The 19,020-nt window shown below is 40.9% G+C and overlaps 1 protein-coding gene across 2 annotated transcripts; it reads right to left on the reverse strand.

Moving 5' to 3' along the window:
• Window positions 1–243: 243 nt before the first annotated feature.
• On the reverse strand, window positions 244–16,518 carry nek9 (NIMA related kinase 9). Of its 2 annotated transcripts, none has more exons than XM_084311608.1 (24): window positions 16,432–16,518; window positions 15,861–16,125; window positions 15,287–15,464; window positions 15,108–15,163; window positions 14,944–15,014; window positions 14,665–14,770; window positions 13,665–13,796; window positions 13,436–13,546; window positions 11,103–11,167; window positions 10,926–10,976; window positions 10,560–10,752; window positions 6,563–6,707; window positions 6,014–6,214; window positions 5,815–5,861; window positions 5,564–5,725; window positions 5,335–5,443; window positions 5,077–5,238; window positions 4,695–4,862; window positions 4,527–4,586; window positions 4,221–4,411; window positions 3,604–3,765; window positions 2,180–2,278; window positions 2,018–2,071; window positions 244–1,922 (listed from the first exon to the last, which is right to left on the reverse strand). In XM_084311608.1, exons 2-24 carry the CDS (start codon window positions 16,053–16,055, stop codon window positions 1,758–1,760), a joined length of 2,883 nt encoding a protein of 960 aa, XP_084167734.1. In that variant the 5' UTR covers window positions 16,056–16,125; window positions 16,432–16,518; the 3' UTR covers window positions 244–1,757. The 2 variants fall into 2 exon arrangements, with proteins under 2 accessions (XP_084167734.1, XP_084167735.1); XM_084311609.1 differs by having other exon boundaries at window positions 15,861–16,093; window positions 16,432–16,499.
• Window positions 16,519–19,020: the final 2,502 nt, after the last annotated feature.

The following is a 19,020-nucleotide window of genomic DNA, read 5'->3' on the forward strand; positions in this document are numbered from 1 at the left end:
CACCACCTGAACATTGTATGCGTGTCTGTCAGACTGGCATACAAAATGAGAAACTCGTACTTGTGAGGATATACATACAAAATGAGACTCATACTCACGTGAGGATATACATGCAAAACATGGACATGACTCCCCTGAGTTGGGCTCACTGTTTATATTATGTCAATTGCTTATTAAACAGACATAACAAAAGACATTTGTTGGTTTTATTTATATTTATTTTTTTACACAAAGCATAAGTGCATCTGTGAATGGGTGAGCATCGACTGCTGTAACATTTGTCATCTAATCAATATTTGGTAAGCCTTTGGAAAAGGTTTTCTGAGGCACATTTTTATACACTGACAACAAACAACATAAAACAAATTTGAAGCAAAACATTGTCATATTTTTACTAAAACTCTTTGGTTTCAATGGGGTGGTAAGGCACTTTGGCTGGCTTTTTAACTTGCATAGCATTCAATACAATTCTGCCAGTGTTAGAGTTTTGTAGCGTTCACTGATCGCCAATCAAAAGACGATCGCTTATAAGCTAATGACAGTATACTGTTGTACATTTTTTTTTGTTGTAATCATGATTACACTCAAAACCACCAAACAACAAAAACAACCAACAGTAAACTTAAAGTAGACAAAATGTTATTAGGACTAAGCTTCACAAATGGTCTAAATAGGCCTAAACAAATATTTCAGAAACATAGAAGTACCAAAGACAGATTAAATGGTTAGAAAAGGTCAAATGAAAACAAGACAGTACTGCCACAGAGTATAATGTAAATGTCTTACAAGACACTGTTTTCTACATTCTAAAAATAACTTTTCAAGTGTTCACACTACATCTCACAAAGAAGGTGTCATCGATTTACTACACTTAAAGATTCAAGAATAAATTGAAGGCAATAAGAAGTTGCCTACTTGTCAAAAAAGAATCAGTAGTTTCATGTTTCACAATTTTTTCAAATATAGCAACATGACATGCAAAACTAGAAAGTTAATATTTGCATGGAAAATTTAAATATGGCTTTGTAATGTAATAGGCAATGTCTGTAATAAATACAAAACATTTTAAGCTATACTGTTTTTTGCTTCTTTTTATAAAGAGAAAATCATTAAAAAAAAAGTGATGAAAAAAGTGATGAATTCACATTGGAAGATGGCCTTGACACGAATGATCAATCAAAATCATATATCCGGTTGCCAAACCTTTATAATAACCACAATAATTCATTCAGAGAACTGAAAATACTAAACCTACACTTTGGATGTATTGATAAAAATATTTCTCATGCCGTTTCCATAAACGTGGGCTTACTGGTTATGTGATAATACAAAACTACATCTGAGCCATGGGACCAACAATTCAATGTGGACATCAAAGAGACAGCTACCAAAACATTGACTTAAAATTCACATTGCAGAGTAACACTATGAAAAGGTCCATTGCTTAATGTTGAATCCAGCCAACATTTCACCTCTGCGCCCAGTTCTATTGGTGTGTACACAGTATTGTTACATATTCAAATACAACAATCATGCAGTTAGCGCTATATCTAATACATACGATGTAACACGTTGTGAGTGGGCATGAGCCTACCTTGAATTAAGTCATTTAGTACTGAACCCTCTGGCATCTCATCTCTCATACATGTTGACTTAGCCCAAGTCTGCATCTCTAGAACAGGCATCTCCTGTTTGGTTTTGACAGACACTGAGAGCTACCGTCACTTCTATAATGGACGAGATCTGCCGGTTTAAACTCACGGACTAGCTCCTGCAGATCTGTCCCCGTGGTTGGTAGATCCACCTCCTCCAAGCATGCGACCGGATTGGTGATTTACATTATTTTCGGATCCAGCTTCCCGCGGCGTCAGACGGTTAATTGCGGCCCAGAGTCTCTCGTTTTCCCTCGCTTGGTCACTGGCCTGCAGATGGCAAGAACACACACTCTGTAGTGCAGCCATTGAAATGGATGGATCAAAGAAGGCGCTGAAGTGGTCTGTGAGGAAAAACATCTCACCTGGTTCTCCAGCATCTGGATCTTGACTTCTTGACGACTGACCGTCTCTCGCAGCTGTAAGACATTTAGGTATAATGTGTTCGGTGAAATACAGTGACAATGTGACAGACTGTCGTTTGTGATGCATCGTTAAATGTGTGTGTGTGTGTGTGTCCAACAGACCTGTGCAATCTCACTGCTTGCTTTGCAGCAAGACATTCCCTCTCCTTTATTACAACCTCCAGCCTCCTCCAGTCCGTTAACCTTATCAAAGCATTTAGTCTGTGAGACAAAGGAGAGAAGCAATGAGCAGTGGAGGGTAAACGCACTATAAATACAACCCACCTTTAAATTCACGGACACGAGAGAGAGACGGCCCACCTTTTTAAATGAAACTCTTTTAACTACGGTAAAATCTACAAATCCATAGTACACTATAAGTACCAACACCTATGGTCATTTGAAATCATTAACTTGCACGGACTATAACGTATATCGTGCCAGTTAGGGTACCTTGTGTATACTGCACCTGTGTATACCGTTTACTTTACTCATAGTATATATTCCGATTTGAATTCTTTATTGCCCATGTTTAATGTAACGTATCAAATAACTGATAGAGCATACAGACCCTCAGCCGCACCTTTGATTACACTGTTTACTTCTCATATTCAGAGTTCATTATATTATTTACACTGTTTATAATTATCTTCTTATTTTCCTCATATTTATTTATATTCAGATCTAATTTGATTGCCTATATTTATGTCTTTCTACTATTACCATGCCCATACCTGTACCCCCCCCATGCTGCTATGATGACATCAGAATCTAAAATACAGTAATACATCAATGTCTTTTCTTTCTTAATTTTATATCAGTCCAGTCCTGTTATCTGCACTGCACACTTTTTAGAACTGTATATAGTCATCTTTATTTTTGTCATATTTTATCTTATTTTATTATTCTTATTATATGCAAATTTTATTGTATTTATATTATTGGAAGCTGTATGGTCGAGGGACCACAACAAATTGAATTCTCTTTGCTGTAAGGCAATGAAAATACATGACAATAAAGGAATCTGAATCTGAATATACCGGTATGACGTATGTATAAAGAATAAAGATATCTGCTTTAACGTTATCACTGAGCGGAGTTCCTAGTTAACCCACTCTTCTGCTCACTGCTGCAACACTGAAGACAACACAGGCAGTTAAGAGCACAAGATGAGAACACAGCAGCAGGGATAATACTGATACCAGTATGACATATCAGGCTGATGAAAAGGATAAAACAGGTTATCCGTATCTGGAGAATTTCCTCCAATGCTCAAATCTGATACCAAGAGTCACGAGTAACAAGTCAGAAATCAAAGCAATATTACTTGATTCTCTGAATATTTGTCACACAGCGTGTTCACGTTAGATCGGAAAAATGTATTCTCTCTCCATCACTTTCATCCAGTGACTTTCATCATGTTTCATCCAGCTAATGGTCTACACATAGTCCTCTGTAAAGGTAATGGATCAGATCGGCGGAGGGAACGTGGCATCGGGTAAAACCCCTGGTGATCTCGTCAAGCCGACACGCTGGGATATCATTACCGATAAGCCCTTTTCTGTGGCAGCTGCGGCTGCTGCGGCCTTCAGCTCCTGCAGCTCCTCGTAGGGCAAGGTGACGCTCTCGGAGTAAGTCGGAGAACGCGGGTCAGGCAGTGATCCCCGGGAGTCGTGCGGCATGGGGATGAACTCGGCATCCTGGAGCTCCTGATGGGAGAGAGTCAATAGGAACACAGTCAGAGGTCATGTCCCCGTGCTTCGCCCTACCTACGTCACTACCGACTCAGGAATCTGTGGCGGCGCTCTTTAATGCTCGCGACATACCTCAATATAACCTCATGCCCTCAATCTAACCAACTCCAGGTGCACTGATCTCTGCACCGCTTCCCTCCACAGCCACAACATGACACACCGCTAAACCTGGTGTAGCCTACATAGTACTAAATATATGGAGTGTGATACTGTACTGTGCTGTGTATTGTAGTCGTGCTAACCCTATGCGCTGCATGTGAGGTCATGTCGTCACTGAACCATATGTATCTGTCATATTATGAAACTTTGTTGTCGATATGTCTCATCACCAAGACAAATTCCTGTACACAACAGGGTTTTATATATACAGTATATATATATATATAAATATATATATTTAGGGAACAAACCTTTCTAAGCCAGAAGGGACAGGAGCTGTCCCCAGTCTGGTTTTCCAGCGACATCATGGGTGTCTCCATGCGACGTTGGTTAGTATCGGCCTCCACTGTGCCCCCAAGACCCCGGTCACGGAGCTCCGTCTCTGAGCCCGGCTCCATCTCCATGTTCACCGTGGTGGAACTAGAGACCTCCTGGACGGGCCCTGGACGTACATTATGCACATACAAAACAGAAGCACACACATAGCTAGTCAACACTCTACTCTGCTCAGTAGAAAGTGAAGAAAATACCCTGAACGACCGCAGAAACATGCTTACCACTGCCGATGGACAGTCCACTGCTGTTGGAGCGGATCGTTTTAGAGTTGAGCACTTTCTCTGTTGAGGGGACAAATACACAACTAGGAGAATTAATGAATAATTGCTAAGCTGTTATAAGCATTACAGTAGAAGTGTATGGTGGTGGCGGTGGTGGTGATGACCGACCCATGATGATAATGGTGTTCCATGCGCGGCAGGAGAGGTCTGGCACGTGGTGGAGGGAACCGAAGATGGGCTTCGGCAAGGCAGGGCAAACCTCTGAGCCAAAGCCCTTATCGGGGGGCATTCCCAGGCGCCCGTTTCCTGCGTTTCCCCACGCGAAGATCTGATTGTCTAAAGAGGACAAGACAGAAAATATCTTCTATTGATCCAAAGGTAATATCCTAGCCGAGGACCAAAAATAGCCTGAGGAAATAACCTGTATTCTACATGATCTTTCAAGTCAGACAAATATCTCAGAAGTGTCACAATTGTGATGAACGCAGTTGGGCGATATAAGGACTAATGTTCTTCCTCTCTGACACTAAAGTTTGAATGTCCTCCTGACCCTCGGTGGCTGCGATGGTAAAGCCGTCTCCGCAGGACACTTTGTTCACCACCTTCCCCCCGAAAGGTCCCACCAGGACCTGGACGCCATGGTGTCTCTTGAAATCCTTCACGCCCAGCTGTCCGTACTTGTTGCAACCGAAAGTGATCAGACGCCCTCGTTCTGAAGAGAAAAGTCAACGAGATCAATCTAGATTCATCATTAAATCACAATATATATATTTTTTTACACAACAGAAATTACTCTTTTTAACGGTACCGTCAAGGGCAGCTGTATGGGTCTTTCCCGGAACTATGATCTGGATCTTGAACCTGGCGAGCTGCTTCACCAAGGTGAGCGTGGTGGTGTAGGGAATCCCCTGGTACCCCTATCGCAATGAGAAGAGGACATCTTTCAACACTTAGAACCACTGAATTAATCAATCAATTGTAGTACATCAGCAACAGTCTGCATTGTGGACGGTTGTACTTCCAACATGACAGAATACCTCTCCAGGGTGGTGTTTGAGGCCAGATATGAACAGGTTCAGACCCAGCTTGTTGAACTCATTGTTCCCACAGGCCAGTACTTTCCCAGCCTCGGTCAGGAAGAAAGTGCCGTCACTGCTGCATGACACACCAGAGATGGTGGCTCCTTTAGGGATCTCCACCTGGGAACACCAGGCGATAGGTGACTCTCAATAGAAAAAGATTGCTTGAATGCTCATAGATATACCTGTAAATAGAACATGGGTCTTACTTGCATAGGAGAAGAAAAGTCATCCTCACAGTCCAGGCCAAGACGCCCTGGAGCAGGAAAAGGGATATAAATCAAATAGTTGAGGAGCAAGACTAGAAAGGCCACTGTCTCCACCTGCTGGCTACTACTGGTAGCACCACGAAGACAGAAGCATAATGATGAATTCAAGTGAAGCGAACAGACGACTAACAGCTCGTACCGTGTTCTCCGCAGCCCCAGGAGTAGATCTCTCCACTATGGGTTTGCACCACCACATGGTTGTCTCCACAGGACACCTGGTGGACGGGCCGATCCTCGAAGAACTCCAGCAGCACCGGGTCCAGAACCTCCATGCCATGCTCGTTCTCCACTCCAATGCAGCCGTAGTAGTCCGACCCAAACATGTACATCTGGTCCTCGTCTAAATTAACAGCAGCCTCATTCAACAACATGGCTTTATTACATTCACTAAGACCACAAGATGTGTCAAACTATACCAGGGCTAAATAGTATTGGAAAATGGTTTAAGTGCCAGGTGGGTGTTTTGCACAAAGGATAAAGCAATGAGTGCCAGAACGTTTCAACAAGTATTAGAAAGTCATGTTAGCATACTTTCCTGTGATCAACAGTGATGACTACCCATACCTGGCACTACCCAGCAAACCCCACCCACCTGATACTCAAAGTAGATTAAAACAAACGTTACATTAGTCATTTGAGCCAGGTCTGATTTAAACACTGTGTGCAGCGTAGGTTCCATCTCACTCACCTGTGACACAGGCAGTGAAATCAGCCCCACATGCCACCTGTCGGATGGCCTTGCCCTGCAGCTTATCCACCTTCTTTGGCTGCCTGTACGAGGCCTGGTCTCCATGACCTAGCTGGCCCACCATCTTGGACCCACCTTGGACATTCTGACGAGACGGTGGAGGAGGTTGGTACTTGCAGTGCACCAGTACAAGTCGTCATGGTTACGGTTACGGTTACACTCATCATTTCAATACAATAGACCTGTCGCTAAACCACGCCCCAAAATAGAATTTGTCCAATCATATCACAGCAAAATCCTCGCTGCACAAACCTCGGTCAACTAGGATTGTAGGCTGTATCAAACCAGACGGCTTTGATCGAAACCACTGTCAAGAGTTCAGTTTTATGTTATTATCTACATAATATCCGATGGTGAAACGCTGTGCGTGGGGTACCTGTAATTCGGACACCAGGTACCCTGAAAGACTGGATGGAGGAGTATATTTCATACCTTTTCCGAAGCCCAAACAAAAAGTGCAAGCGGTGGATTCTACTGTGTCGTCGACCACATACACAACTGAATGTGAAGACCATTACCAAGGACACTTATGTTTGCTCAAAGGTAAGGTCAATTCATAAAGACATAATATTTGACGGCATGTATTAGAAACGTAGACCAAACTATTAGTTTGCTAACGTTTGACTTTGACTGCGAACTAGCTATTGTATATCCAGCCTAGTTAGCTAAAGTTAGCAGCTACCATTACCAAGGACACTTATATGTTTGCTCAAAGGTAAGGTCAATTCATAAAGACATAATATTTGACGACATGTATTAGAAACGTAGACCAAACTATTAGTTTGCTAACGTTTGACTTTGACTGCGAACTAGCTATCGTATATCCAGCCCAGTTAGCTAACGTTAGCAGCTAGCTAACGTTAGCTGCCAACATGTAACGATACCGCAGATATTTCTGCATCATAAGGTTAGCTTTCTGCATCATAACGTTAGCTTATACTCTGGACTGGATTGATAGCAGGGCTAGTACTAGTAGAGCCAGCTAGTGGTAAAGCTCCCAGGTGTGAATGGAACTGTGTGAATGTGAAGCAGGGCTTTGCTGAAAAAGAGCATTCATGCTCAGCGAACCTACCCTGGTAAATAAAGGTTATATACAGAACCATAACCTAGCCCCAACCATAACCATAAGCTAACCCTGACCATACTCTAACGCTGACTGTAGCCACTAGGTTTATTCCAAAAGGCCACAGATGAGTGTGAGTGTATCAACCGGTTTGTAGGAATCAATAAAATCCACTTTGAGCTGCATTTTATGTATGAAAGATGCTCCATAAATGAACTATTATTATTATCTGTCTATGCTTAGCTAATACTCAGCTTTTTGTGTTTTTTTCACAGAATGAGGTGTGCTGGAGATGTTACTGCCTCTCCCCCTATCCATCACCCCTCTCTCCTTATCCATCACCCCTCTCTCCTTCCCTCTTACTCCAGATGAGGAGTGCCAGCCTGTGGAGCAGGCTCCCCGGAAGGTGGACATTACTAGAAAGCTAAAGAATGCTTAAAATTGAATAGGAATGTTAGAGGTTCTAGAAGATTCTACTATGACATCATCACCAACGGTCCAGAATGATCGGGCAGAACTAAGGTTCTAGAATGTACTGCCATGACATCACACACGTTCCAGAATGTTCGGGCGGCACTAATTTTCTAGAATGTTCCTAACAATAGGTCTGTGGGTGAATTATGTACCATTACAATCACTACAGTACTGTATTAAGTTTCAAAAGTAAAAGTACAGTACATATTCTATAGGGTGTTCTTGTATTTCAGTGCATTCAACCCTCGATTGACCTGAAGGTTGTTAAAGTGGTCCAGTTATGCTGCTCTGTGTCCCTCAGATTGCTGGTTTACAATGTTAAAGTAATTAATCTTCATCAACAGTTGCTGATATTGCAAATGTCAACAGACCAGGCTAATCCACAATGGAGGTACTAGAAGAATATAATGTTAAATTACCATAGATGTATCACAACAACACATGATATTGTTCGCTATTCCAGTTTATATCGTACATCCATTTGTGTAACTGTAAATCCATGTATATTTATTGTATATATAAAAAATAGTGGCTATTTATGTACACTTTAGTTGTGGGTTTTCTTTTCTAATCAGAGTGATCTATCTTGAGAATGTGTTGTATATGCATTTATTTATATTTATATTAAATATAACTTATACTTAGTGTTATAAGAAAGGTTATAAGAAAAAGAAAATGTCCTGTACCCATATACTGTGATTTACAGGTATTTTGGTAAATGGCTGTATTTATATAGCGCTTTTATCCAAAGCGCTTTACAATTTATTTCTCACATCTTACCCATTCACTCACACACCGACGGTGGAGGCAACCATGCAAGGTGCCAACCTGCTCATCAGTGTCTTCCTCAAGGACACTTCGACACGCTGCCGGGAGGAGCGAGAATCAAACCGGGAACCTCCGGATTACCAGACGACTGCTCTACTCCCAAGCCACTGTCGCCCCCTATTATTAGGTCTATTTTATTATTAGGTATTTTTACTTTGGTCTCTATCACTATACATTTATAGTTAGTGTAATCAATCATTTGACCTGATGTACACTAGAATGTGCAGCATACCATTCTCTGACGTCTCACCCCTTTATGGATGAGGATTGTTGGCAAGTGACAGCTCTCACTTTTTTCCTCATTCTAGTGACTAGTAGTGACACAACTGTCGGGTCTAGCTCGTATACTGCGTTGGACCACTAAACTAAATGTATCAGCAATAGTAATAATCATGGATTATCATCATAGTTCTTGTAATCTTTAATCAAGTCAACTGTAAGTAATGCGACGTTATCTATAGCTAATGCTTGCATCACCATGGAGGTCTAAGGTAAATGTGTATCTCATGAACGTACTTTTCCACTGCATATTGTAACCCTCTCTGTCTGCTTCTAGATGAAATATTTGTGTTATCTTTAAAAAAACAGGTCTATTACCTGCTGTGGTAAATCTCCTGCGGCATAGCCCCTTTTGTGACTGTGAAGCAAGGCTTGCATCACAGTCAGGAAAGGGGCTACCTACGGCCATCGTCAACGAGAGTCATCCACGGTCGGCTTAGCTTGACCGAGTTTTCAAAGGGGGCGTGGTTTAGCGACAGGTCTATTGACCACACAGTCAATAGACCACACAGTGGGCCATTTTGCTCTTATGCTATGCTCAGGTTGGGATTCCTTTCCACCCTAGGTGGTGTGCAAAACAGGGGAAATGAAAGGAATCCTAACCTGAGCATGACATAAGAGCAAAATGGCCACTGTGTGAATATGGTCAATGTTTATCGTTCGATCATGCCGGGACCCATTAACTGACCCATTAAATTAACTGATCCAATGAGCCAGATTGCATCCTGAGATGGTCAGTCAGTCTTGCATTGTGATCGGAATTCCATAGTCTGGACACTATCCAGTCTCAATGTGCAAATATAAATGGGTGATGTAAAGAAATGAACCGTAAGAGGAGGAATGCAGTCATAATCCTGCCACGGGAGATGCATAATGGGCATTTTCATGTCAAGTGTGGACACAAATCAATGTGATCTCACATCAGATCTTCATGATCACATTTCAAAAGTCACATTGAAATGTCAAATGTAACCGTAGCCTTTGTCACTCTATTTGTCGATTGTATGAAGAGTTTCCTTCCCGAATGAGATATCCAAGATGCGGTACATACTCTTACTAAATTATTGCCAATATGAAGGCAAATATCCACACTGTGGAATATTATTGAAGTTATGAGCTGACTGGTGACCTTCATTTACAAAATAGTAAAAACACTTTGACATAACCAGTTGTCATTTTTAAATATTGAGTGATGAACATCGGAGCAATCATTTGTCACAGAGTTTTGGAAGAGCACCCTTCATTTGGTACAAGCTGGTATCATTTGTGGTACAGAGATGGCGTAATACTCACTGCCCAAGTATACAGCTCCTTTTCCACAGTCACCACAGCGAAGTGGCTCTCTCCTGCACACACATGCTGGGCACTGCTGCCCCCTTTAAAGGCATCCAGTTTCTGGGGGGTGTTTTTCCCGCCACCCCAGAAGTACACCTCCCTGGAGCGTGTGGTCACCACGGCAACAGGGCTCTCCGTCACTGTACTCAGCCTGAAGAGCAGATGAAACAATATACAACATATCAGAAACATAGGAAACGTATGGGATGATATCCACGGGGGCCCGAGGTACAGTAGTACCTTCTTCTACCACGTTCCCTCACTGACGCGACAACCAACAACTGAAGACGGAACGTGTCGGACATGAAGAACAAAGCAACTTACTTGGGTTTTTTCATTGCCGAGTTCAGCAAGGCAACTTGCTCCTCGAATTCCCTGAAATAGCACAAGGTTTTCAATAAATATTGTTGTTTTGTCATTATACTTTTATTGTACAGAAACAGAATCCACAAAATCTTTCCCTGTTTTTTAAAGAAATCCCACCTCGACTGGCTGACTTACTGTCCACGGAGGGAAATGATAGGCTGGTCCAGAATCTGGTCAGCTGTGGGCCTCTTTTCAGGATCCTGGGAGACAAATAGATTAACATCATGATCACTTGACATTCATACCTGAAAACACTGGCTATCTTCAGTACAGTTCAGTTTAGTCATTTTTTATTTCAAAATCGGCAAAGTTTTACCAGCTGCTATTGCAGAATTGTCCAATTGTCCGAAAAGGGCTAGGGAGAAGCACTAGTCTTGTCGGGCCCTACCCCTGAAGACTTACGTTTCTTTTTTTTTCTACATTTACATACATACATATAGTACACATTACAGTATATACATATAGTACACATTACAGTATAGTATACCTGCAGTATATAATAGTGTATACAACACATATATAATGTGATATGAGATATATAGTACATGATATATACAATATAATACCATAATATAATAGTATATAGTGTAAATATAGTTTAATATAATATGCAGATTAATTATAATATGATTATATAATGTAATATGACATAACGTACAATACGGTATCATATGTATTAAATGCAATTAAAGCTCTTCTTCCCTTCTGTACCTATCAAAAATAGATTTAATTTAGTCTAGATTTGAATTAATTTATGTTTTCACAATATTTTTGTTCATCCTCTAGCCCAGTGGTTCCCAAACTGTGGTGCACGCACCCCTTGTGGTGCGCGAGAGCCCTCTTGGGGGTGCGTGACATGAAAAGGCTAATGGCTGTGCTATGGTGTTATTTGACTAATAAATATAACTAATATACATTATTTCGACTAATGGGACCGGTGTGCTATTATTGTGGCAGCGTATTATGCTCATGTGTTTCCCCCTATACACTTAATGCGTTCTTGACTTGGAGGGACACAAAGTTGTCATGGGTGAACCTGTAAAAAGCCTAATACAGAACACCTCAACCAACTCGCTGAGCAGCTACGGACATATTTCCCACCTATGGATGCATCTCAGACGTGGATTCAACCAATTTTTTTGTTTTTTGGCCAATTTTGTTCTTTCGTGTGGTGAAGTATTGGGCATTGGGGGGTGCGTCAGCTAGGTCGGGAGGTGACGGGGGGTGCATGGCCAAAAAAGTTTGGGAACCGCTGCTCTAGCCCATTCCACAGGGTAGCTCTGTAAGAGGAGATACAAATTTTTTTCAGTTTATTTTTTTCTCACTTTTTTCTGTATTTTCCTCCCATCCCAATTTTAGTCGTTATGCCAATTCCCTTCCTGGTCGTTGCGCGCATTGCCCCACTGTCGGCCTAGGGAGGGTGAAGACTACCACATGCCTCCTCCGATACATGTGGAGTCAGCCAGCCGCTTCTTTTCACCTGACAGTGAGGAGTCTCACTGGGGGAATGTAACGCGTGCGGAGGTTCACGCTAGTTCCCCCCCGATCCCCTCCCTGCTGAACAGGCGCCCCGACCGACCAGTAGGAACCGCAGTTTACAACGACCAGGACACACACATACCCTGCCGGCTTCCCACCCGCTAACACTGCCAATTGTGTTAGTAGGGACGACTGACCAAGCCGGAGGTACCGCTGACACCTGGATTCAATCCCAGAGTATCTGCGGTGGTAGGCGAGTGCATTCTCCACTGCGCTACCCAGCCGCCCTTTCAGGTTTGTTTTCATCACAGGTTTTTTGAAGTTCAATGGTCCTCTGAGGTTGTATCCCCCCTCTTTATCCAGAAATTTGCTTCTTACATTTACCGGTAATTGATTATTTCTTGCTTTGTACATAACTTGCAGAGTTTTAAAGTTTACCATATCAATGAACTTCAAAATGTGTGATTGTAGAAACAGTGTGTGTGTGGTCGCGATATCCTGCAATGTTTATTACTCTTATTGCTCTTTTTAGTAGGATAGTCAATATATTTATGGTTGTTTTGTATGTTACCCCATACCTCTGTGCAGTAATGCAGGTAAGGCAAGATCATTGCACAGTACAGAGTGTGCAATGAGTTGGGATTGAGTACATGTCTCACCTTACTAATGATTGAGATGCTCTTTGCCATCTTAGTCCTCACATATTCTATATGGGGTTTCCATATATGGCTATCTTCTAATGTTAGAAGATGACACTGTGTATCTTGCATCGGCCCATTCATTTCTCAGACCATATTCACACGGTGGCCATTTTGCTCTCGTCATGCTCCGGTTGGGATTTATTTATTTTCACCTAGGTTCATCATCATCATTTATTTATTCGTACATGGAATTACCACAGTCCAACAGTACATATTAATATAATCCACCACCTGTTCCTAGGTTGGGAACAGGGTGGAAGGGAATCCCAACCTATTTCCCAGACTCACTTGATCGAGGCACTCGTACACCAGCTTGATCAATGCAGAGGAATAAACAGACGTGTCCACATCCTTAGACCAGTTGCCTTGGACTATTTTCACACACAGGTTCAAAGGATTCTGGATGGATACAAAGAGCACAGTGAAGGTGTTATATTAAGAGATTCCAACAAGGCGAGTATCGGAAATAAGCTGTGTTGACCTTTTCCCCCCTAACGAGCTACTGTAGCAAACCTACCGTCGCGTCAAATGTTCTGGTGAGGGTCAAGACTTCAAAAATGACACAACCCATGGCCCAGATGTCCGCTTTGAAGTTGTATTTCACTCCCTGGCACAGTTCAGGCGACATATAATACGGGGTTCCCACACACTGGATTTGCAAAGGGGGGGGGTAACAGAAGTGAAAATCAATTTCCACCTGTGAGCACGACAATGACTTCAAGACAGAGAAATACTACTGTAGACGTTTCAGATATTCAACTATGTCTTACGACACTCAAGACTAAAATATTTCAAATTAAATTCAGTCAACAGACTCCCAACACAGCCTCATATACTCTGTGTGAGACCCACACTCTGCCTGGGTCCTCATCAGACAGGAATAGCACTAGCCATGGTCACAGTGGACAATTAGCTGACAATGTGCCTTCATCATGTTCCTGTAGCTGCAATTAGGGTTGGCCGATAAATCAATATTATCATCTATCATATCATTCGCAATATATGGTGAGGAGATTGTGATATTGTTGCGCACAATTCTATCATCTAAAATGAATGATACCACATATTAACTCAAAGTTCTTCAGTATTTGAGGGGATATTTTGGTATTTGTTGAATAAAGCTATAGGTTAATAACTGTGTAACTAATTTGCCATCATAATACTGAACCAACACTTCAAACAGTGCTGAAATGCACAGATATAGACATTTAGCCAGTGTTGTTCCCCATATGGACAACATGTACTGTATGCACATTTTACAAGAATTTTATATGGGCAAATTTTTTAAGTAAAACATTATGGCAGTAAATCCACATAGGATTCTTACAAGGAACGTAGAGAATCTGCCCTATATGGCAGGACAACCAGTCATCTATGAAGATGAAATTAATAAGATAATGATATCTGAAGGTACAAACTATACATCTCTTATAAAGGTTTCTGAGGGCAGAATTATATGTTTCTTATTATCCTTTTTCTGTATGTTTCTGCATTCGGGGCAACAAATGACCACTCACAGTCTCGGCCATGGCAAACTGCGAGTCGAGCTTCTTGGCTAGTCCGTAATCACCCAACTTGATGAGGTTGGTTTTGGTCAGGAAAATATTCAGTGTTTTGATATCTCTGCAAGAATGGTTAACAGAACTTTCACGAACGGGAATCATATTATTAGTTCACATTCGTTCATATTAAAGGCCTAATATACAGTACAAGTCACAAAACAACTAACCAACTGACAAACAACTAAAATAAATAAAATATTGCCAAAATACCCTCAAACTAATAATCTCATGTACCTGTGTAGGATTCCGGCCTTGTGAATGTGGGCCACTGCTGAGGCGATCTGGTACAGGAACCATATGACCATCTAGGGAAAACAAGCATTAGTAGTTTGGAGATGTCACATACTGTACAGTATATTATTGTGTATTGCAATACTTGTGCTACACTGTTTTAATACCTCCTCAGTGAAGAGTTTTTTCTCCTGTTGGTTGATTTTATCATACAGATTCCCTCCTGTAAAAAAAAAGTGCAGTAAGGTGATGTAATGCTGTATTTTTAACTGACAATATTCATCATCAACAACATTGAAACTCATTTCAATCAAATGTTGTCATTCAAAATGGACACAACTCTGACCATTGCAATATTCCAACTCAATAAGTAGAGTGTTCTTGTCCATGAAGTGGTTGAAGTAGGCTATGATGTTGTTGTGCTGCAGGATGGAGAGGATGCTTATCTCGTTCATCACATCTCTGCGCTCCTTGTCTGACAGGCAGTTCAAATCCACTTCTTTCCATACCACCAGAGAGTTGTCCTGGAGAAGTCATGGGGAAGGAATCGGCTAAGTTAGAGGTGATTAACTCTATAACTGCATGATCTCATTCAACAACACTAGACTACTTTGGTCCTGTAGACTACTTTGCACGGAAGAAAAGGAAAGGCAAGACATGGGAATGTCATTTATCTCGCTCTGTCACTCAAGAATGTCTCACACGGGTATGGAAACTGAGGAACAGTTGAGCCACTATGGTTGGTCAGCTGCATTTAAATCGGTCGTAATGAAACAGATCGGTGAATGAATGCTTTGGCATTCTAGGCACATCGTTGACAAAATATGTGTTCACTCAAATTAGCATTCGTTGATAGATGACCGATTTAGTTATTCAGATCAGTAGGGTGGTGTTCATTAATTATTCAAAAATAAGCTTACCTCTGTTCTTCTGTAAAGGGTTGCTTCACCAAACGCCCCTCTCCCAAGGATCCGAATGGGAATGTAATGTAACTTTTCCTCTTCACCGCTATATGTGCCCGAAGTTGATCGCCCATTTGCAGCACTGGCGACAGATTCGCTGCCCAAATCTGAATTTAGCGAGGCAAAATGCCTTTCATAGTCTTCCAGTGACATTCTGTGTAGGTCCTCCGACTCCTCCTGGCTCCTGCAGGCTGCAATGATGATGATGATAATCGACTAAGGCCTAATGACACATTTTGAAAGACTGCTATAATTGGAGTAAACAAGTGTATAAGGCTACATTTCTTGAATACAATGACACTTTTTCACTGCAGGTTTAAAGCACAATGCATAGCAAGAAACTAGCTCAGTGTGCAACTCTTAACGTTACAATGTTGTTGGTTTGCCACCGCAGTCACGAAGCTCATCTCCTTCGAAACATGTAACATTCTTTTTGCACAAATCACTCCTCTATAATCTTGTAACTAAGGTCCCGCGATCCTTGGATTGGTAATTCTGGATAATAATGCGTAAATGTTGAGAATCTTACACTTTATAGAAGTTTCTAACCCCAGATACTAAGTAAGTTGACAGAGCAGCAGCACGGAGAAAGTCCACCGCTGTGCAAGGAGTCCATATTTTCTATTTCCATACACAGAGACCCGGAAACACTCTCAGATTACATGCCATGACTGTAGTTCTAATGAGTGCTTTTAAGCTTTTAAGAAGACTACAACAGAAGCGTTTCTAAATGCCAAGTGTAGAGAGGTGGGGGCTCCATCAGCGTTGTAGGCCTACCGAATAAGCATGTTGGCCTATTCTGGATTGAAAAAAGAAAAAGAGAGAGAGAGAATGTGTTCAAAACCAAGGCATTAGAGTCCTATCAGTCACATTATGGTTATTAAGTATAATGAATGGCATTAATACAAACGTATGGTAGACTTGTATTTTGGATTGTATCTGTATATCTGTTTATTGGTATAGCAATATTATTATTATTATTATTATTATTATTATTATTATTATTATTATTATTATTATTATTATTATTATTATTATTATTATTATTATTATTATTATTATTATTATTATTATTATTATTATTATTATTATTATTATTATTATTATTATTATTATTATTATTATTATTATTATTATTATTATTATTATTATTATTGTTATTATTATTATCGTTATTATTGTTATTATTATTCATGGTCATATTATCATTATTATTATTATTGTTATCATAATGATGGTAATGATTATTATTATATTATTATTATTATTATTATTATTATTATTATTATTATTATTATTATTATTATTATTATTATTATTATTATTATTATTATTATTATTATTATTATTATTATTATTATTATTATTATTATTATTATTATTATATGGTAGGAAGCTGTAAGGTGTACTTGAGCTTACCATTATGTTAAAATAAATATGAAGTTTGGAAGGGGGCAAGAAAAGTTTTCTTCATCCTGCTCCTTTTCGGCCATGGGTGTATCATGTTAAAAAAAAAGAAAAAAAAGATGTTGGTGATATTGTGCAAAGATGAACTGTACCCCCATGTACGAAACAAAATAAAATGAATGAATGAATAAAAGGTAGGCTGTACATGCCTATAATGACTTGATTGATTGATTGATTGATTGATTGAAAACTTTATTAACAGATTGCAGAATGGGTACAATACAGTACAGCTCAATACACACAATTGTTAAGGGGATGCAGACCAGAGAAAGACTTTCGTCTTGTTTACATCAGGGTCCCCCATTTTCAATTCATCAGGACATATATGACATACATGACATACAGATAGTCAGTACTGCTACATCTATACATTTATGACATACCAGATTTGCAAATACAGTACTGTTTGTGATACAGAAGGAGTCAAGAAAAGGGAGTATATACATTTGACGTAGAAACTGTACATTGGAGGAGGTTGGGTGGGGGGGGGGGGGGTTGGGTACATTGGGATATTGACAACCATACTGGGTAATTTACATTGGAGGTGGTTGGGGGGGGGGGGGGCACACTGTATAAACAAGCAAAACTGTACATTGAGGGGGGGGGGGGAGACACTGTACAAACAAACAAAATTGTACATTGGACTATTGACAAAACCATACTATGTAAATGACTGTACATTGGAGGGGGTTGGGTTAGGATATTTACAGGGGCCAGTGTTGAATTGCAGTCTCCCGTAGGTGTCCCTTGAGAGAGGTTTTGAAAGTGGGTAGTGATCCACATTCCTTTACAGCTTTGGGTAGGGCGTTCCACATTGATGTGGCATAATTGCGAAACGTGTTTAGTCCCTTATTTGAGCCGAATCTGGGTTTAACATGATTTGTGGAGCTCCCTCTGGTGTTGTGATCGTGGTATTCACTGACCTTTGGGAAGTATTTTGACATGTACATGGGTACCTTGGTCGTGTAGTGTATCTTGTAGACCAGGCCCATTGCAAGTTGCTGTACTCTGTCGTCTACTCTAAGCCATCCTAGGTTGTCAAAGTGGGCAGGGGTGAGGTGGGTTCTAGGAGTAAGGTCAAGCAGTAGTGTAACTGAGGGGTACAATTCCCTGACTGTATTGATAAGTATGGTATCATTAAACCACTACCGATTATGTACTTTGAATACTGGCCACACAGTACATGATATAGATATGATGAACACTTTCCCACCTGATGAAACGAAGTCCACACAAATGTATAAATCGAATATTTTATATAGCAAAGGGTATATACAACGTTCACTTAATGACATTTATGATTTGAATGCACTTGTAAGGCAAATGAGTATTCGTAGGCAAATCAACATTGAATGTCCAATCTCTGGTTACGCAGGGAGCAAGTATACAACCTGGTTCTTTAGGGAACTATAGCGATGGTACTTAAATGATTATAGCTGGATACACTAAAGGGGGGTCCCGCTGGTTGTAAGTCAGTAGGGGGGGGGGGGGGGGGGGGGTTAGGAGAGCCGCTGGCGATATCCCATCTGGCCGACGATTTCTTGGGAGAATTCAGAGTGCTGAACACGGTGCCCACAGAACCTCGGTCCGCAGATGAATACAGCTGGGCCCTCTTGTAGACGGTCGCTGCCGGTCCACAACGAAGAGACGT

Source organism: Notolepis coatsorum (assembly GCF_963971535.1).
Source record: "Notolepis coatsorum genome assembly, chromosome: 3".
Classification (NCBI taxonomy): Eukaryota; Metazoa; Chordata; class Actinopteri; order Aulopiformes; family Paralepididae; genus Notolepis; species Notolepis coatsorum.